The following is a 22,319-nucleotide window of genomic DNA, read 5'->3' on the forward strand; positions in this document are numbered from 1 at the left end:
AGGAGCTATGGCAGACGTAACTTCATTAACCCTCCTTCCAAAAGATTGGGCTCAATTTAAATAAGCATAATCCACAGTTGTAAAGAGTTATGATAAGGAGCTCGTTAAAATCCCTTATGAGCCGCCTTTTCAGCCATCCTTGTATAATGATATGTACAGACATTAGAACTTCACAGCAAACATTAGTCGCCACTCACAATCACTATGCTACCCAACATGCATAATAGAAAAGGCAGTTGCAAAGATAACTACAAACCGAATCAAAAGTCTGCAGAGGAAGGCTCTCTAAATGCCGCCGAATAACAGGATTTCCCTCCCGATGTTTGAGTTGAATGTTCACCAATGATTCAAGATTACCCTCCAAAAGCTTCTTTTCTCTCTCTTCTACACGAACATCACTGAAAATCCAGAGTTCTGAACCACTTGGAAGAAAGGCATCTAGAACCTGTAGATCAAGACCATAGTAGAGAAACTAAGAAGCTATTGTGTGTTGCACTAAGAAGGTGCAGTATGCTTTTACTTTCAAAATTGCAAGACAAACAAATCCATGCTTCTACAGCTTGCATGCAGATCACCTTAATCATGTCATGAATGTCGCGCCGCCAACCACAGAATAGAATTCTCTCTGGAAGCTTTGGGGATACAGTTACCCTAGGCAAAGTCCCTCTTCGTATCTGGAACAATAAACCATCTACAAATAAGATAGAATTGATCGCTTTCATTGACTAACACACATATATAATAAACATCATCACTTGCACAATTCCTGAATAAGAAGAATCTGTTTCATTCTTACTCTGCAAACTTGTGAATACAAGAGAAGCCCAGAGGGCATGGAAAACCAAAAAACTTATTTTATTTTGATCTTGACAGTGTTCTTTCTTCTAATCATTAAAAACAGATACACAAATCGCAGACCCTACACCCCTCCCCCAAAAATAAATTTTAAAAATACACACAATACAGCAGAAAAGAATGCTATGGTGTGATCAAATCCCAAAAATATAGTTTTGCATATTGTACAAAAATTTATTCCAAAAGCAAAGCATAGCATAGGATCTTAGTATCCACATTGACAGTTTCATAAAAAGGTGGCTCATCATTTGGCATCAAAACAAACCTGTGCTACAGGAGCAGGGGCGTAAGTGTCATCATCCTCAGCAATAACAAGGATCTCATCTCCTTCCTGTAAAACATAATCATCATCAGGATTTAAATTGATCCTGCCCTTCTCAGCTGCAATCTTCAACCCACATGGTATAGCCTCAGGAAAGCTAATCAGAACATCTTCAAAGTGCATGCCATCCAGCTGTGGCCATCTCTTAAGGTAGAATTCAGCATTATCAAATCCAAGAATGTCCTCCCATATCTACAAAAGTAGCAAAAGGTAAAGCAAATCAATCACTTCTGAAGCTTTCAGCACCTAAAGGTCTGAAAAGAGAGAAAACACCAAAAACAAAGTGCAGCATCTATATCCTGCAATAAACACATCCACCGAGCAATTGGTTAGGTTATAGTGATGATGGAAAAAGAATAAATGCAGAAGATGACCTGAGCAAGACCAGGTTGACGTGCACATTGGATCATTAGACGACCAATAACATCATGAGCAACAACAGTTTCAACCATCTCAACACCAACAAGTTTTACAAGTGGCTCATTATCAAGGTCACTCAACTCTACCACAATGTGCCCCCTCAATCCCTCTTTGACAGCAGTCAAACTCAGCACTACTCGTAAAGCACGTGCGTCGCTCTGCAATAAGAATGAAGTATGAAAACAAAGTTTGATAATGAGGATATTTGGAATTTGCAAAGATAATTCTACAAAATGATGTCAAGACAAAGTGTCTGCAGAGAAACTTCACACTACCATAAAATCTACCTGATCAGCATTGTCAACCTCAGCAAGCACAATGATAGAACGAGCTTTTGAAACAGAAACCTGTCAAAGACAAAGCATAAGAAGTCCTTTGGGCAAATATCTTCACTGAAAATTCAATCTAACTTTCTCATTGGCATGTCATCCAAAACCAAAAACAATGCCCAATGATTGCACAGCACAAAGATGTGAACTCTTGTAGAAAATGCAACTTCTAAAGGAAGAAGCTTTTTTGGCAAAGAACCAAGCTGGTAAAACACACAATAACCTAGCTTAAATGACAGACCCTTCATCAGCGTTTTAAAATGCTAGCACTGCTTAGGAACGGACTGACTGCATAAGCGTACACACCTTCTTCAGGTCTGCCATAATCAGAGGGCTGCCACTGCGGCAAATAACTGATGTTCCCATGAAATCAAACTCAAGCTTTGCAATATCAAGTTCCATTTCCTCTTTCTCTCTTTCAGCAAGTACCACAACCACACTTCCACCCAAACTCTGATTAGCAATGGCCAACTGCTTCAAAAGAGAACCCTGTGAGGTAAAAGTCATATCATTAGATTTGAATCGAGTAGCTTCAGAACTTAAAGAAAAACAGACAGAAAAGGAAGATAGTACTCAAGCTGCTTAATCTACAATACATACAGTGGATCTCAAAGAAGTTATGGAAAATACTGTTCAACAAAAATCTGTTTAATCTACATTTTCTACAAGAGTTCACATCTAAGAGTTTTTCATCTGGCTGCAACCTGATCTCAACGAAGAAGAACATTTTGATTCAATGCATTGCATCAAACAACCATAGACAGGCCAATCCCAGTCATACAGCAAAAGGCATTGCTTACCGTGAGCCAATGGGAACTGAAAAAATAGCACATGAAGTAGTATAGTAGTGCACAACAAACATGTGACAAAGCACAGATATGGAAGGGGAGATAGAGTGGGGGATGTTGGATAAGTAGCATCAATGCCTTAGCCCCATATGCAAAGTGCAGTGGGGCTTGATTACCTGTAGGAGTATGGGTATGCATTGTGCTATCTCGGCAGGGAGATGGGAAAACTGCCACATGGAAAGCAGAAAGCTTGCCATGTGGGCAGCAACAGATCGTGCTGCATATGTTCGGTTTAGGGCAGCCAATGACACCATCCTGGTCAGCAGATATGGCTGACGGTAGCGCTCAAAGAGTGGGCTGGTTGTGGGTTGTGTGCAGCCGAGCCAAGACCCCATGGTCGGTGTCAGAGGGGTGCAGTAAGACAGCACGACAAGAGACAGGACCAGGGCTAGTAATGGGCCCTAGTACTGGTCGGCAGTGGCAGGACAGACCTGTAAAGGACCAGTACTGGTCGGGTCTGCAATTGTCGGCAGTACAGGTGGTGGAGCAGCAGACCTGCATAGAAGATGGGGCAATGGTTGTGGCAGACTGGACCTGGACAAGCAGTGGAGTGCATAGATACAGAAATAGGCCAGGGGCAGGGCCAGATCAAGTTGGCGGAGGGCCTGACCTGCTCAGCCAACAGAGCAATAATGTAGAGCAGGTCGGGTAGATGACCTGATCAGTTGGCCAGATCAGCAGGGCCTAGAGCCTTACATAAAGGGCCATTGTGGGAAATTCCTTCACCTCAGCGCTTGTGTGTTGTAGGTGATGGTACAGATTTGACAAGGCTTTGTAATTGGATCTGTTATCTATATATGAAACTGTTTGGCTGTACATCTGTGTGTATTCTTTCTATCTAAAGTTTTCTCTCTCTATACATTCAAGCACATGGAGTGTGCTGGCATTTGAAGTTTTTGTTGTGAGATCTCAAGACTTGCAATATTATTCCGTTGTGTTAAGGGTCGGCTGTAGCATGCTATCCTTTTCTCCAACAAGAGATAGGTGTTGAGGAGGCAGGAGCTCGAAGTAGATTCGGGGATGAGGAGTCAAGTCAATACATGATTACTAAGGGGTGGGTGGTAGCTCCAGCTAGTAGGCTACTTTTCCAACTTTGTGGGTAATCCTACAGGGGCCATGATACTTGTGGGCCACCTCAGTGTTGGTGTTTTCCCTTCAACGAGTAATATCTATTCTTGTGGAGTCGTAATTGAACCAAAAACCTCTTCAAATCTCAATCCCTCCTATGTTTAGTTTATTGCTTTGCTTGAGCAACCTGCATGTTTTTTGTTGCCCATTGCAAAAGAGCATCCATCCTTTCCAGATTATCCCTGCTTGCTAATTTTTCACAGTGCTACTGCGGAATGCATCAAATCTTGCATCCATACATTGTCGCAAAAAGGCTCATCCCAATATCTAAATACTTGGTGCTGTTGTGGCGAAATCCGGCAAGTCCAACACATTTATCCCAAGACCATGGCACACTTGCCTGAGATACTTCTCCACCCATTTTTTCCCTATCAGACTGATCATTAGTCTCAAGAGTGGTAGGCCTTATTGGAATTTGGGAGTGACCAGGGTGCCCCATCCTATAAATTCTTTCTTACCAAAAGTGACGTCTAAACATCGCGTCATTATCAATAATGATCTCTTCACCAAACCCAAGGTGCTTAAACACATAATCAAGAAACTGCTAGGCAACCTAAGATGCTGGATACCATGCCTTGGTAGGGATGGAGTATGCTTGTTTGGTAAGCAAACTGACCACCATGTAAATGATGTTTCATCCCCTAAGGCAGGCCAATAATAAAATCCATGGCAACATGGGCCCACTTGCCTTCTAGAATGGGCAATTTGCTGTACCAAACGAGCAGGCAGCTTGTTGTCCACCACCTTTTGCTGGCATGGCAAGAATTAAGACCCTCTCAAAGGAAACTCGTGTGTGTGTGTGTGTGTGTGTGGGGTGTGTGTGTGTGTGTGTGTGTGGTGTGTGTGTGTGTGTGTGTGTGAGAGAGAGAGAGAGGTGTGTTGTGGTGTGTGCTGGTAGAGAGAGCTCGACGCCTCTGCTGTTCAGCCTCGTCAGGGATCGTGTGGCGCCTGTCTCCCCGTCCGTACATCTGTACGGCCGTCGTACAGTTCCTGTACGGCAATAAGAACACCTGCGTCACATCTGGCTTACCTCTTCACATCTTTGAATGGAGCTCCGTACCTGCCTGCATCGCCGTACCTTTCCTGCAGACTACCTTCCCAACGTCCGTACAGCCCGTCAGTATTTCCGTGCAACCGTCACCATCAGTCTTCCCGTACACCCGTCAGTCTTTCTGTACAGCCTGTCAGTCCTTCCGTACAGCCTGTCAGTTTCTCCGTACGTCCGTACAGCATGTCAGTCCTCACGTCCGTACAGCCTGTCAGTCCTTCCTGTGCCCCATCTGCTTCTCTCCGTTTGGTACCTGCTGAATCCCTTAGCCTCCATGGCAGAAACAAGCAAGTATTATGTCAAGAGAGCACTCTCTCCTGAACCTAAGAGACAATCAAGGGAAACTTCGCCCCCCATAGCTCCTTCATCTGAAGATGCTTCCTATGTGTTTGACATGTTGAATGATGAGTTTCAACAAAGTAGAAGAGAATGGATTCTACCTACTCCGGAACTCACTTACAAGATGAAGTTGCCTTCTCTTGTGCATCCTTTGAAGAAGCTCTCTCAAACTACAGTTATCATCTTTTTCCCAGGCAAAATACCCTCGGCTAATGATGTGGGACAATGGGTGAATTCTCTCCTAGGTGGATGCTATGTAGGAGTCTATTTTGCTTCCCGAGGATTTTATGAAGTTCATCTTTTGGATGCCTTGACAAAACAAAAGATGCTGGAAATGTCCCCTTTATTTTTTGGTCGTCAAATGGTGCACATCATGCCCTAGTCCCCTAATAAGGACTATCAGAATCTCATCAAGCATCATTGCCCTGTATGGGTTGAAGTGGTTGATTTTCCAGATTACATGAGAACAGAGCTTCCAGGCTTAGCCATGACATTGGGACAAGTGATCTGTCCCCCTCGTCCCACAGGTAATAAAAATCGTTTTTGCATCTTATGGGATACTGATAGACCAACCCCCTCTGCTATTGCAGTTGAGATTCAGGGTGTTAATTTGGGAAAGAAATATTTCACTTTAAAATGGGGCATTTTTGCTAGAGCTTGTTTCTCTTGTCACAAGTTTGGGCACCTAGCTTCTGAGTATCCCTCTATCCTTCATCCGCCTCCTCCAGCAACCATTCCTTTGCCATCTAATAAAGGAGGTCAGAAGACATATGTGGAAAAGACTGAAGCTAAAGGAGTAAAGCCTTCAGTTCATACAGGGAGCCAAGTCAATTCAGCTCAAAATAAGGATAAAGGAAAAAGCAAGTTAGTGGAAAATAATTCATCTTCTCACGAGGGATGGCAGACTGCAAAGAAGACGGTGCCTCTCAAACATAGACCTCTCCAATCTCATAATTGGGATGCTTCTGCTCCTTCTCCGGGTCAACCGTCTACCTCTTCGGGCAACCCCATCTCAAAGGCATGGGTTAATGCAATCAAGAAGGGTCTTCCACTTTGTGAAGAAGATGATCTAGTCAGGGAATTGGATTCTAAGGGTCAGCAAGACCCTGTGGCAATGGCAGAGGCTTGATGCCTCCCTTTCTTTTTGAGGACTGTTCATCTCTTGTACATATTTTCATGCGTGCTTCTCTTAAATGTATTTCTTATAATATACAGGGCCTCTGCAACCAGAATAAATGGAGGCTCCTATGGCATTATATAAATAAAACTCATCCAGATGTTGTGTGTCTGCAAGAGCATAATCAGCATTCTTTTGCTGGCCAGCATGGGTTCTTTTCAGGATATGATATATTTTATGCAGGATCTGAACAATTCTCTGGGCTGTGCATTTTAGCCAGACATGATCTGCAGCCCTGGATAGCATATAATGATCTTGGTGGCCGATGGATGATTATCCAATGTATAATCAATGGAGAGATTTTTGAAATAGGCTCCTTGTATGCCTCTCAAAATTCAGCTTTTAGAGCTCAAATGTGGGACTCCATCAAGCAATATCCTTGGTCTTCAAATGCTCTCCTTTGTGGTGACTTCAATAATTCTCCTCACTCGAAGGACAATACCACGCATAAATCCCATATGCTGCCCTCTGAAATCCAGCAATGGGAACATATGACTTCATCACTTCAATTTGCAGATTTATGGACAGCAACTCACCCTTCAGTTATGGGATTTACATATCATCATAATGCTTTTACAAAATATTGGGCCAGGCTTGATAGATGTTATCTTATTCATGCTCAGCAATATGATGAATATACATGTCAAATGTGGACTGATTATTCTCAACAACTATCTAATCACACTCCACTTTAGCTCACCCTTTCATTTGGAATGCCTCTAGATGACATGCAGCTCTCTTCAGTCAAACATTTACAGGTCAATCAATTATATCTTTCTCATGAAAAATTCCAGCAAATGATCAGACTGGCTTGCAGGCCATTGTTATCCCATGCTCAGGAGGATCTGGACTTTGCTTGGAACTCTTTTGTACATCGTAGTCAAAATGTCATTAAGGAATATGGAAGATGGTACATGGCAGAAACCAAACAGCATATCCAGTGGGCAAAATCATACAAGCAGTATTTGGTACAGATTAGCCATCAAAGGTCTTTATCTGCTTCTGAGCAGCATTTATTGTCTTGTGCTTCCTCCATAATTGATGCCAATGATAAACGCAAGCTTTCCAAATGGCAAACCAGGGCTAGAGTTAAACCTATGCTAGATAAGGGTTGTTCCTCGAAATCTTTCTTTCGGAATTTACATGCACATAGACAAAGTCAATCTATCATGAGGGTCAGGAAACCTGACGGTCTTTGGACCCAAACTTTATCTCAGCTAGAAAAACAATGTCTAGATCATTTTCAGCTTCTTTTTTCTCAGCCATCTTCTTCTACACCTCAGGTTGCATTGGCTCGGAACAGATTTATTGAGCTTGCTTCTCCTATTGTTTCTTTGCAAAAAGCTTCAATGCTGGAAATGTCTTTCTCAGATATTGAATTGGATGAAGCCCTCAAGCATTTGGGTAAACATAAATCCCCTGGCTGGGATGGTTTGACGGTTGAATTTTTTGTAGCCTTCTGGGCTGAATTGAAGGGTCCAATTTTGAAGTTCATTAATGTAGCCTGGCAGCATCAACATCTTCCCTCAGCTTGGAAGCATGGTCTGGTTAAGCTTGTGCCCAAAAAACCTCTATGTGAGACAATGGATGACTGGAGGCCCATCACTTTGATGCCGGTTATATACAAACTTATTGCTAAAATGTTGGTACATCGGATAAAGGATATCCTTCATGATGGACTTCATCCCAGGCAATATGGTTTTGTTCCTAGATGGCATATACATGACAATATCTCTAATACTCTCATCGCAATGGAATATGCAAAATATTCAGCTCAAGATGTTTTGGTCATGCAGGTGGATGTGGCAAAGGCATTTGATACGGTACAATGGGATTATGTCTCTCAAATCATGTTTAAACTTGGTTTTGGGCCAAAGCTAGTTAATGTCATATATTGGCTTTACTCAGATTCCACTGCACAATGCTTTATAGGGAATCATTTGTCTGAGTCTTGGACTCTGGAACGATCAGTTCGACAGGGATGCCCTCTCAGTGCTTTGCTCTATGCTATTGCTTCACATCCTTTGCTTCTTTATATGGATCATCTCGTTGATACTGGACAGTTAGTGGGGCTTCAGATTTCTGGTTCACGACCTTTCATTGCCAGGCTTATGCAGATGATTCATTCTTCATGCCAAAGAACAGTCCTTTGGAGCTTCGCCTATTGATGGATACCCTTTCAGATTTTGGGTTGGCAGTTGGTCTTAAAATTAATTTTCAGAAATCAAAACTCTTGCCTCTCAAGCATTGTGACTGGCATGCTATCTTGTGGCCCGGCCAGATTATTTATCCGGAAAACATAGTAAGACATTTGGGCTATCCCATTGGCTGGAAAATCAGAAATTGGTGTTAAACAAAATTCAAGACAAATTAGAATATTGGAAGATCTCCACTTGGCCCCTGCATGTACGGCTTCGAATTGTCCAGTCCATTGTTCTAGCTTATGTCCAGTTCTACCTTCCTCTATTACATTGGTCATCTCGAGATCTCACTTATTTTATGTCTCAAGCCATGGAGATTTTTTGGAAAACTAAGCTTCATAAAAAAGCTTTAAGGTTGCTCAAAATGGACTTGCTTTGCTCACCAAGAATGCATGGTGGTTTGAATATAATAAACATCAAATTTCATGTGTTGGCAAGAAAGATCACTATGCTCAAGACATTTTTTCAACAAGAGCAGCCTTGGTCTATCATGTTGGCAATTTTGTGTGGTCAGATGCACACAAATGCTTATGGACATTGGCTAGTTGATCCATCGGAAGTAGTAATTGGCAAATTGCAAGGTAAAATCCCCGGTTGTCCATTTTCTACTTCCTTGATTCAGGATTGGAAGCAAGTTCTCTCTCACATCAAATGGTCTCCCCATCCTGCTTCTATAGCTTCCTCACTCAGAATGGAAAGCATTCATTGGAGTGCTGTGTTTTCCTCTCCCCTTGCTGTACAACAACCAATCAGAGCTTACAATCTTATGAAATTGGGCATCCAGTTCATTGATGACGTGGTAGATACGCAAAGACATATTCTCTTTTTTCTGGTAGCATGTCAACAATACAATCTTGGGATGCATCACAGACCTATTTGGAAAGCTATTGCTGATCTCTTACTCCCTTTGGTTCCGATTCCAACATTGAATGTAAGAGACAGGCTTCAAGATTGGCACCTTCAGTCTTCAAGTCCAAGAATATCCTCTCGGCCTTTGCATTTATTGACTTCTATACAGGCTTATCGATTGATATTACCTCCTCCTTGGATTGCTCATCATGCTAATTCTCTATGGCATCTGATAAGTCATTAGCCTGGTGGAAAGGCACATTGCAATTGATATGGAAGTTGAAAATGCCATTGAAGCAGAGACTCTTTCTATGGAGATGCACAGTATTCTCTTTTCTTCCAATTGATCAGATATTGGGCCTTATGGACCCTCTAGCTGCAGCGAAATCATGCATATCTGAATTCTCCCCTTCAACACCCTTATGAGTTCTTCCAAGCCTCATTGCAGCAGTCTTTATATGATACCTTACACAAGGAAGATTTGGATGTTTCTTGTATTCAGCTTTTCTTTTACTGCTTGTGATGGATAGGGCATTGGCTCTTTTCTCGAGCACTGCCCTGATGTAAATGAATGTTTCATAATATAATTTTCTTGGTTTCACCAAAAAAAAAAGTGTGTGTGTGTGTGTGTGTGTGTTGTGTACAGTGAGGAGAATTGTTGAAATCACCACAAAGTAGAGCATTAGAGGACCAAGGATATTGCTTTATGGAGTTCCACATTTGAGCTCTGGAAGCTGAATTTTGAGAGGCATACAAAGATCCTATTTCAAAAATCTCTCCATTGATCATACATTGGATAATCATCCGTCGTCCACCTAGATCATTATATGCTATCCAGGGTTGCAGATCATGTCTGGCTAAAATGCACAGCCCAGAGAATTGTTCCGATCCTGAATAAAATATATCATATCCTGAAAAAAACCCATGCTGTCCAGCAAAAAAATGCTGATTATGCTCTTGGAGACATACAACATCCGGATGAGTTGTATTTATATAATGCCAAAGAAGCCTCCATTTATTCTGGTTGCAGAGGCCCTGTATATTATAGGAAAAACATTTAAGAGAAGCACGCATGAAAATATATACAAGAGAATGATCGGTCCTCCAAAAGAGCGGGAGGCCTCAAGCCTCTGCCATTGCCACAGGGTCTTGCTGACCCTCGGCTTCCAATTCCCTGATAATATCATCTTCTTCACAAAGGGGAAGACCCTTCTTGACTGCATTGACCCAAGCCTTTGAGATGGGGCTGCTTGAAGAGGTAGAAGATTGTCCTGGAGAAGGAGCAGAGGCTTCCCAATTACGAGATTGGAGAGGTCTTTGTTTGAGAGGCACCGTCTTCTTTGCAGTCTGCCATCCCTCATGAGATGATAAAATATTTTCTCCTAACTTGCTTTTGTCTTTATCCTTATTTTGAGCTGAATTGGCCTGGCTCCTTGTATGAACTGAAGGCTTTGCTCCTTTAGCTTCAATCTTTTCCACATATGTCTTCTGACCTCCTTTATTAGATGGCAGAGGAATAGCAGCTGGAGGAGGTGGATGAAGGATAGAAGGACACTCCGAAGCAAGATGCCCAAATTTGTGACAAGAAAAACAAGCTCCAGCAAAAATGCCCCATTTTAAGGTGAAATATTTCTTGCCCAAATTAACACCCTCAATCTCAACTGCAATAGAAGAAGGGGTCGGTCTATCAGTATCCCATAAGATGCAAAGACGATTTGTATTACCTGTTGGACAAGGGGGACAGATCACTTGTCCCAATGTCATAGCTAAACCTGGAAGCTCTGTTCTCATATAATCTGGAAAATCAACCACTTCAACCCATACGGGGCAATGATGCTTGATGAGGTTCTGATAATCCTTATTAGGGGACCAGGGCATGATATGCACCATCTGGCGACCAAAAAATAAAGGGGACATTTCCAGCATCTTTTGTTTTGTCAAAGCATCCAAAAGATGAACTTCATAAAATCCTCGGGAGGCAAAATAGACTCCTTCTACAAAGCATCCACCTAGGAGAGAATTCACCCATTGTCCCACATCATTAGCAGAGGGAATTTTGCCTGGGAAAAAGATGATAACTGCACTTTGAGAGAGCTTCTTCAAAGGTTGCACAAGAGATGGCAGCTTCATTTTGTAAGTGAGTTCCGGAGCAGGTAGAATCCATTCCCTTCTGCTTTGTTGAAAATCATCATTCAGCATATCAAACACATAGGAAGCATCTTCAGAAGAAGGAGCTATGGGGGAAGAGGCTTCCCTTAATTGTCTTTTGGGTTCAGGAGAGAGGGCTCTCTTAACATAGAACTTGTTTGATTCTGCCATGGCAGCTAAGGGATTCAACAGATATGAAACAGCAAAGATCGGACTGAGCACAAAGAAGGGCTGGCGGACTGTACGGAGGTTGACCTGACGCACTGTACGGTGGCACAAAGAAAAGACAGAATTGTACGGACAGAAGGAGAGATTGCAAGAAATAAATGTCAAACTGTACGGGACTGCTGACAGGCTGTACGGGAAAGCAGACTGTGCACGGAAGATTCAATCAACTATAAGGGAACTAGTATGGGAACAGTACGGACGAGCTGTACGGGAAAGTACGGAGAAGATGTACGAAATTTGAGACGGAGGACTGCGCTGAAAAGTACGGACGATCTGTACGGTTCTTTGAGAAGGGGAACTGCCGGTACAAGCTGACGTAAGATGGAACGGATTCCTTACGGAAGCTTCGTACGGAAATCGTACGACGACCGTACGGTGGTACGGACAGCAACGCAGATCAGTGATGGGATTTACATATCATCATAATGCTTTTACAGATTATTGGGCCAGGCTTGATAGATATTATCTCATTCATGCTCAGCAATATGATGAATATACATGTCAGATATGGACTGATTATTCACAACAATTATCTGATCACACTCCACTTTGGCTCACCCTTTCTTTTGGTATGCCTCTGGATGACTTGCAGCTCTCTTCAGTCAGAAATTTACAGGTTAATCAATTCTATCTTTCTCACGAAAAATTTCAGCATATGATCAGACTGGCTTGCAGGCCATTGCTATCCCATGCTCAGGAGGATCTGGAATTTGCTTGGATCTCTTTCATACATCGTATTCAAAATGTCATCAAGGAATATGGAAGATGGTACATGGCAGAAACCAGACAGCATATCCAGTGGGCAAAATCATACAAGCAGTATCTTGTACAGATTAGTCATCAAAGATCTCTATCTGATTCTGAGCAGCATTTACTGTCTTGTGCTTCCTCTATAATTGATGCCAATGACAAACGCAAGCTGTCTAAATGGCAGATTAGGGCCAGAGTTAAACCTATGCTAGATAAGGGCTGTTCCTCTAAATCTTTTTTTCGGAACTTACATGCACACAGACAAAGCCAATCTATCATGAGGGTAAGGAAATCAGATGGTCTTTGGACCCAGTCTCTCTCTCAGCTCGAAAAACAATGTCTGGATCATTTTCAGCTCCTTTATTCTCAGCCATCTTCTTCTGCACCTCAGGTCGCATTGGCTCGTAACAGATTTACTGAGCTTGTTTCTCCCATTGTCTCCCCGCAAAAAGCCTCAATGCTGGAAATGTCTTTTTCAAATGATGAATTGGATGAAGCCCTTAAGCATTTGGGTAAACATAAATCCCCTGGCTGGGATGGTCTGACGGTTGAATTTTTTAAAGCCTTTTGGCCAGAAATGAAGGGTCCAATTCTACAGTTTATTAATGCAGCATGGCAGCACCAACATCTTCCCTCAGCTTGGAAGCATGGTCTGGTTAAGCTTGTGCCCAAAAAGCTTCTTTGTGAGACTATGGATGACTGGAGGCCAATCACTTTGATGCCGGTGATATACAAACTGATTGCCAAAATGTTGGTACATCGGATAAAGGATATCCTTCATGATGGACTTCATCCCAAGCAATATGGTTTTGTTCCAAGATGGCACATACATGACAATATCACTAACACACTTATCGCAATGGAATATGCTAAATATTCAGATCAAGATGTGTTGGTCATGCAGGTGGATGTGGCGAAGGCGTTTGATACAGTACAGTGGGATTATGTCTCTCAAATCATGCAAAAACTTGGTTTTGGGCCAAAGCTATCTAATGTCATATATTGGCTTTATTCAAATTCTACTGCACAATGCTTTATAGGGAAACATTTGTCTGAGTCTTGGACTCTCGAACGTTCGGTTCGACAAGGATGTCCTCTCAGTGCCTTGCTTTATGCCATTGCTTCACATCCTTTGCTTCTTTATATGGATCACATGGTTCATACTGGACAGCTAGAGGGGCTTCAGATTTCTGGTTCACGACCCTTCATAGCGCAGGCCTATGCAGATGATTCATTCTTCATGCTAAAGAACAGTCCATTGGAGATTCGCCTCTTGATGGATACCCTTTCAGATTTTGGGTTGGCAGCTGGTCTTAAAATTAATTTTCAGAAATCAAAACTCTTGCCTCTCAAGCTTTGTGATTGGCATGCTATTCTGTGGCCAGGCCAGATTATTCAACCGGAAAATATAGTAAGACATTTGGGCTATCCTATTGGCTGGAAAATCAGCAATAAGCAACAAATGTCGTGGGTGTTCAACAAAATTCAGGACAAATTAGAATATTGGAAGATCTCCACTTGGCCTCTGCATGTACGGCTTCGAATTGTCCAATCTATTGTTCTAGCTTATGTCCAGTTCTACCTTCCTCTATTACATTGGTCATCTCGAGATCTCACATCTTTTATGTCTCAAGCCATGGAGATTTTTTGGAAAACCAAGCTTCATAAAAAAGCTTTACGGTTGCTCAAAATGGACTTGCTTTGCTCACCCAGAATGCATGGTGGTTTGAATATAATAAACATCAAATATCATGTGTTGGCAAGAAAGATCACTATGCTCAAAACATTCTTTCAACAAGAGCAGCCTTGGTCTATTATGCTAGCAATTTTGTGTGGTCAGATGCGCACACATGCTTATGGACATTGGATAGTAGATCCATCGGAAGTAGTACTTGGAAAATTTCAAGGTAAAATCCCTGGTTGTCCATTTTCTAATTCCTTGATTTAGGATTGGAAGCAAGTACTCTCACATCAAATGGTCTCCTCATCCTGCTTCTCTAGCATCTTCACTCAGATTGGAGAGTATTCATTGGAGTGCTGTGTTTTCCTCTCCCCTTGCTGTTCAACAACCCATCAGAGCTTACAATCTTATGAAAATGGGTATCCGGTTCATTGATGACGTTGTAGATATGCAAGGAAATATTCTCCCTTTTCCAGCAGCATGTAGACAATACAACCTGGCAATGCATCATAGACCTATTTGGAAAGCTATTGCTGATCTCCTACTTCCTCTGGTTCCGATTCCGACATTGAATGGCAGTGACAGGCTTCAAGATTGGCACCTTCAGCCTTCAAGTCCAAGCATTTCTTCTAAGCCTTTGCAGTCATTGACATCTATACAGGCTTATAGATTGATATTACCTCCTCCTTGGATTGCCCATCATGCTAATTCTTTATGGCATCTAAACAAATCATTAGCCTGGTGGAAAGGAAGATTGCAAATGATATGGAAGTTCAAAATGCCATTGAAGCAAAGACTATTCCTATGGAGATGTATTGTTGGTATTCTCCCAGTGGGAGTGAAATTGGCTAAACGACGAATAGCTTCACCTCTCTGTCCAAGATGTCACCTTGCATCGGAGAGTATTCCGCATTTATTGTGGTTTTGTTCATATTCCAGAGACCTTCTAGATAGAATCTCCTATTTTTTATCTCTCAGATTTCCAGCACACAGGTTCTACAGGTTTTTCTGGATGTATGGCAAACTATCAACTTCTTTGTCACAGTATTCTCTCTTCTTCCACTGGATCAGATACTGGGCCTTATGGACCCTCTGGCTGCAGCGCTTCCAAGCATATCTGAATTCTCCTCTTCAGCATCCTTATGAGTTTTTCAGAGCCTCATTAAGGCAGTCTTTATATGATGCCTTACATGAGGAATATTTGGATGTTTCTTGTATTCAACTTTTCTTTTACTGTTTCTGATGGATAGGGCTGTAGCTCTATTTTGAGCACGGCCTAGATGTAAATGAAATATAAGTATCTTGGTTTTACAAAAAAAAAGTGTGTGTTGTGTACACACACACACACACACACACACAAACTTGTATGCTTTCACCTTTTGTCCCAATTCCTCCTTTGGAACTTCAGGATAGGCTGGAGGATTGGATTTTGACTTCCTGAGAGTCCTCCTTTCGTCCTTTGAGGCTATCTCAGATTACAGTGCCTGCATTATATAAAATCCTTTTGCCTCGCCTTGGGTTTCAGATAAGGCTAATTCTATTTGGTGAATGCATCGGCCAAATAAGTAGTGGAGAAAGAGACTAAGGCAACTTTGGACATATAAAGTTCCTCTTCGGCAACAGGTCTTTTTTTGGAGAGTTCTTTTGGGGGTTTTTCCATCTAGCCCACTACTGGCACGTAGACACATTGCTCCTGCTCTGTGTCGGAGATGTTTGGCTTCTCAGGAGTTGTCCCCCCAAAATGACTGTATTGTCTTTTACTTTGGTTGATTGTATTCACCACCCATTTCAGAGTAAGGGGGGATGACGAGTGATGGTTTTCCCTTGCCAGTCGCAAGCTGACTGAGAAGTCACTATCACTTTGTGTGTTGGGTCTCACACTCTTTGCTCTGAAGGGGGGTGTTGGAGATATCATAGTCAAAGAGTGTGTTGGTGTGTAGTACTAGATGATCTAGTACTAGTCTATGTGTGTGTGTCTTGTGTGAGTGTGTCATCATGGGACTTATCCCATATGTATTAAGTGCTAGTGTGTGAGTGAGTAGCCTATATAAGGCTTGTACTTCACTTGTCTTGATATACTTGATGAATGAATGAGAGCCTTCTTCATGTCGTCATTTGAGCATTATTTCCTCACACCCTAACTCTCTCTCTCTCTCTCTCTCTCTCCCCCCACAGATTAGACGTTGAGGCCGGCAGGATGCGTCATACAACTACCGGACATAGACCCAGGCGAGAGACTAGGATATGCCCTTGTTGCACTATGGGGGAGGTGGAGACTGAGGAGCACTTTGTTTGCAGATGCCCTTTATATTATGAGATCCGTGGCACATTTCACTGTTTATTTGGGCACGGATTTGGACCTCTCTCTCGGATTATGGAGTATGAGGATCAGTATTGCTTAGCGTTGTTCATAAGGGAGATCACCGGATACAGAGAGAGATTCCTCAGAGAGCACCGTCGCATCCCTGCCAGAGACCTGGTTATTCATGAGGAGCAGGACGAGGCGCAGGACCATGAGCACAGAGATAGCCCATCTTGCCAGAGAGCACCGATGGTTCCACCCCGAGGATGTACATATGACATGATCCGGCAGCACCGCAGGATGATCTTACACAGAGGCTGTACCCTCGCTTTATTTCTAGACGACGGAGGATGATGGCAGATTTTCGGAGGAGATTGCTCCATGGAGACTTGGCACCGCCAGCAGCCCATTTGACACTTGCCCAGATCTTCACACTCATGGCAAAAGGCATGGTCGATGGCCATGACTTCCATCATTTCTTTGGATCACAGACCCTTAGGGAAGACGATGTTCCTCATATTTCATATTTTACATTTTGTATCTAGGCATTTTTGGTACTCTATTTCATTTCATTTTGTATCTAGGATTTTTGTAGCCATTTTTGGCATCTTAGCGGTATTACGATGAGGCCACCTAGTTGGCGCATCGTTGATGATGTATTTTCCTTTCGGATGATTTTGTGTCCCATAGGCCATGTATGGCCTTCCGTGGACCTTTAATAAAATTTCTTTCTTTCTTTCTTTCTTTCTTTCTCTCTCCACCATGTTTCTAACAGTGTCTACCCAGGGAGAGGCGCATATGCACATTATGTGACATGCAGGAGGTCGAGACAGAGGAGCACTTCATCTTCTGGTGTCCTCTTTACTATGAGATCCGAGGGCGTTTATAGTGCCTCTTCAGAGATAGCTATGGGGTTTTGGCTCGATTCCTCTCCTACCCAGACCAGAGATGTTTGGCAGGCTTCATTCATGAGGTACTCAGACACTACGAGAGGATACTTCGAGCATGCACACAAGAGCAGACTATTTCCTTGGCTGATCTCTCTCAGAGCTCTATCACGGAGTTTTTTCAGCCAGATCACATGGACCCCCACGAGACAAGGCCTCAACATGACCATGACCAGTGACCTAACAACTCAGACAGAGGGTTGACGCGTAGGTTACACTTGGGGATATCCCCTCCTTGATTAGAGTTGAAGCCCGACCAACAGGGGTTATTGTAGCCCTTGTTAGGTGCAGAGCTATGACCAGGAGACCTGCCAAGGGCACACCCGTGAGTGCCCGACAGCACTCTATCGCCTCCATTGCCTCATCCACCCTGATGTCATGATGATGATGATGAGATTGATATATAGTCGACTACGGATATGACTATCTATACTTAATACTACCATTCTGCATTTTTTGCATTTTGCATTGGTGTGGATGCTCGTTATAGTAGCTCCACCACCACAGCTCATTTGTACCAGGTTTTTCACAGTCTCATAGACCCATCGGTCTTTCGAAGACTTTAATAGACTCACTGCATAGCACATTTATGCTTTTATTTATGCTATATTCTTTCAATGGATGTAAACAATCACTACTTGTTGATAGTGATCACTGTTCCATAGATCCTGAAGGGTCTCACGGCGACGTTAATACAATCATATCATATCATCTCTCTCCCCTACTCAAGAAAGTAACCAGGATGCCAAATAGAGGTACGAGACCCATGGGACACGTCGTTACAAGTGATGTTTTGGAATTGTAGAGATTTCCCTTGGAATAAGGGAGTCAGTATTAATGCATTCATACAGGGAGCAGATATAGTTTTCCTGGGGGAAACTTGGGAAAGCGAGCTTTGTAGAATCCCAAAAATACCGGGATATGTAGTACATGTGAGTATTTGGGAGAGAGAGAGCAAGAGAGAGTGAGCTGAGAGCTGAAAGCTTGAAAGCTTAGTTGCAATAGAAGAGTGTGAGAGTACAACTGAAAGAGGGAGAGAGAAGGTTTTGTCCTAGTGACAAAACCTTAGTAGTCACACTGGTCACTGCTGAATTATATCTATAATTATAACACCCCCCTGCAGTGCCAATGTCATGTACAAGGCTGATCAATCACCAAACGGATATAAGTTCAGGGCACTGCGAAATGCCTCAAACTTTTCACGTGGTAGTGCTTTGGTGAAAATATATGCAACGTTGTCATGTGTGGACACAAAGATCATACTGATCTCTCCTGCATGCAACTTCTCTCTGACGTAGTGATAGTGAACCTCAATGTGCTTCGTGCGAGCATGAAACACTGGATTCTTTGCCACTGCAATGGCACTCTGACTATCACTGAGAATTGGAGAAGGACCCTCCAAAGACAGATGAAGATCAGCAAATAGACGTCGCAGCCAGACACATTCAACTGTTGCTGTGAAAGCTGCCCTGTACTCAGCTTCACATGATGAGGTAGCCACTGTAGATTGTTTCTTGCTCAGCCAAGAAATGCAAGATTTACCCAAAAAGAAACAATTGCCACTAGTGGACTGCCTAGTGTCATAATCACCAGCCCAATCTGCATCGCTGTAGGCATGCATCTGCAAGTCACCCCCCCTGGGAAATAACAAGCCAAAAGACTTCGTGCCCTGCAAATAACGGAAGATGTGCTTAACTGCCTGCCAATGCATAGTTTTTGGGCTGTGCATATACCTGCTCACCTGAGATACTGCAAACTGAATATCAGGTCTAGTGTTGCAGAGATATATGAGGCATCCAACAGCCTGGATGTAAGATGTGGCATCAACTGATTCTCCTGCATCATGCATTGTGAGTTTCAGCCCCGGCTCTATGGGAGTGGCTATGGGCTTACAATCATGCATGTTAAATCTGTCCAAGAGTTTTTGCACATACTTGGACTGAGACATAACAGTGCCACGTCTCTCTTGAGAGAACTGGATCCCCAAATAAAAGTGAAGCAGCCCCAAATCTGACATGTCAAAGGTGGTCTGCAAATCAGCTTTGAGATCTGCAATATTATCTTCATTGGACCCTGTGAGCAGTAAGTCATCGACATAAAGAAGGATGACTAAAATTTCCCCCCCATCCATCTTGATGTAGAGGGTGCTCTCAGTAGGACTATTGTGCAGGCCCTTGCTGGTCAAAAAGGCATGAATCTTGGCATATCATGCACGAGGGGCCTGTTTCAGCCCATACAAAGCTTTGTTTAGCTTGCATACCTGAAGTGCATTTGCTGTAATTTCAAAGCCTGGAGGTTGTTTGACATAAACCTCTTCCAGCAAGTCTCCATTTAAGAAGGCTGTTTTTATGTCCAACTGATGAACATTCCACTCAAAATGTGCAGCCATTGCAATAACAGATCGGATGGTGGTCATCCGGGATGTAGGAGCAAATGTCTCCTCATAATCTATGCCCTTTTTCTGAGCATAGCCTTTAGGAACCAGCCTTGCCTTGTATCTGTCAATGGAGCCATCTGGCTTCCGTTTCACCTTGAAAACCCATCGTGTACCAATGGCATGTTTACCTAGTGGCAAGTCTACGACATCCCAAGTCTGATTTTTCTTAATGGACTGCAACTCATCGTGCATGGCATTCATCCAAAGAGGATTTGCACCCCCCTTAAATGATAAGTTCAGCGAGGTATGAAAGCTGAGATAAGACTCAGGAAGAGAATTCAGAGTGGTAGTAATCATCTCTGAATCAGGAATAATCTCATCTATGTTCAATCATTGCTCTCTGAGATCCTGTGGCTTTGTGAGGTGGACTGACATGGAGTCACCCTTTCCATATGTGTATTACTTAACTCTCTTTTCAAGAAAGATACCCTTGCATCATTCCGGGCTGCATACATGCTTTCTAAGATATCCCACGCTGCCTTCGAGGTCTTACACGACCGGATATGCGGAATGATAAATCTTTTCACTGAAAGAGAGATGCATGACAAAGCTAAGGCATCCCGTGAATCCCATCTCTTCTGCTCTGGAGTAGTGGCTATATCTGCACCAACAACTTGTTCTGCAGCTGCACCCTGTGCACGACCTCTTCCACCTCCTTGCTAAGGAGGGGTATTAGGTGCCATACCTGCTGGTCGGATCTCATTCCCATTCACATAATCCCATAAATTGCGAGAAATCAGAATATTGTGTACCATAAAACTCCAGAGGGAGTAGTTGGTACCATCCAACTTGTCTTCCTATGAAAGACCACCAAACTGGAAATCATTCTGATTTTGCTGGGCCATATCTGAGAAAGAGATTTTAGCAAATACACGACTAAATTCCCTTACTGGGAATGAAATGCACAACTCCCAAAAAACACAGCCAAGCACTGGCTGTAAATGCAACTCAGATTTCTGCACTTGCACTGTCATAAATCTGTCCAAGCATCAAAAACTCTCCAGAATCTGCCAAAAGTGCTGCAAGACCGAATATGAGGTATAATGAACCTCTTGACAGAAAGAGAAATTACTGAAAGAGCTTGTGCATCTCTAGAGTCCCATCGTTTCTGCTCTGCTGTGGGAGCTCCTGGAGCGGCTGCTCCAATCACCTATGCTGTATTTGTACCTCTACCCCTGCCTCCAGCTGTAGGAGTGACAGGTATAGGCGTTGTATCTGGTCTTTCTTCATCTCCATTGACATAATCCCAAAGATTTCTGCCAACTAAGATATTGCGAACCATGAAACTCCACAAAGAGTAGTTGGTGCCATCCAACTTATCCTCTTGTGTGAGAACCCCAAACACCTCATTTGAGTTGTTCTGTGCCATTTTTGCCAGATAAACTCAGAAATACAGCTAACTGAACAAGTAAAATCCCTGCCTGGGATGTAAGATGCACAAATAAAATCTGCCAAAGAAAATCTGCCCTCAGTAACAAATATTGTCACAGCCTGTCAAAGGCTCAAAATGCACCACAATGCTCTACTCAATGCCCAAAAATCTGCAAAAGGTGGCAAAAGTCTGCAGTAGTCTGCAGTTTGACTCATACTGAGTCCAAAACTGTTTGCGAACTTCCAAAATGCTCTTTTACCTGCAAAATTGCAACTTAAATGCAAAAGCCCCAATTTCTTGTGGGAGATTTGCATACAAAAGAGGGCAAATGGTCTGAAAGCCCCAAATGTTGCACAAATTGCACTCTGCCTGCAAAAGCCCCAATTTCTTGGACAACCTGCAACCCAAATGCAATATCTATCCACAAATATGGAATGCCCCAAATTCTCTGCAAGATCTAAGCCAAACAATGGCTATCTGCAGACAATGCCTGCCAAAAAACCAACTACTAGAGTACCTGCAAGAATAAAACTTGCACAGAAGGCCTTGCAACAAGAGTGTACGGACGCTTTCAACTTGTACGGAACTGTCAGTACGAATTCCGTACAAGATACGGACTGAGTACGTCCACCTTGTACGGACGACCAACTGTACAGAATACGGACAAGCTGATGCGGATGTACGGAATGGTGGCGGCATACGGAATGCAGGACTATACGGGTGCATGAGCTGTACGGTATAGATCAGTACGGCGCAGACAATACGGACGGTACGGTGCTGACAGAAGTACAGATGGTACGGACAACTTGCAGTTGCCACACGTGCGGCGCAGTTGTACAATGAAGTACGGACTATCATCCCGTACGTCGTATGGATATTGTACGAAAAGTGTATGGACAGAATGGCAGAATGTACTTGTACGGAATGTCAGCGTAGCT

General features: G+C 43.0%; 1 protein-coding gene across 4 annotated transcripts in view; it reads right to left on the reverse strand.

The window, feature by feature from the left end:
• Positions 1–22,319, reverse strand: part of LOC147887505 (putative ion channel POLLUX) — a 76,730-nt gene that overhangs the window by 23,189 nt on the left and 31,222 nt on the right. For all 4 annotated transcript variants that reach the window (XR_015543183.1, XR_015543182.1, XR_015543184.1 and 1 more), the window contains 6 exons: positions 2,233–2,415; positions 1,885–1,944; positions 1,552–1,755; positions 1,121–1,369; positions 576–674; positions 257–445 (listed from right to left, as the gene is read on the reverse strand). Coding sequence is in view for 1 of the 4 variants with exons in the window: in XM_087394029.1 (XP_087250155.1) it covers positions 257–445; positions 576–674; positions 1,121–1,369; positions 1,552–1,755; positions 1,885–1,944; positions 2,233–2,415 (984 nt within the window). In the remaining 3 variants the exon portion in view is untranslated. The remainder of the gene's footprint in view (positions 1–256; positions 446–575; positions 675–1,120; positions 1,370–1,551; positions 1,756–1,884; positions 1,945–2,232; positions 2,416–22,319) is intronic.

This window comes from Dipteris shenzhenensis, chromosome 23 (genome assembly GCF_047967505.1).
Source record: "Dipteris shenzhenensis isolate YYH24624 ecotype China chromosome 23, Dip_SZ_1.0, whole genome shotgun sequence".
Classification (NCBI taxonomy): domain Eukaryota; kingdom Viridiplantae; phylum Streptophyta; class Polypodiopsida; order Gleicheniales; family Dipteridaceae; genus Dipteris; species Dipteris shenzhenensis.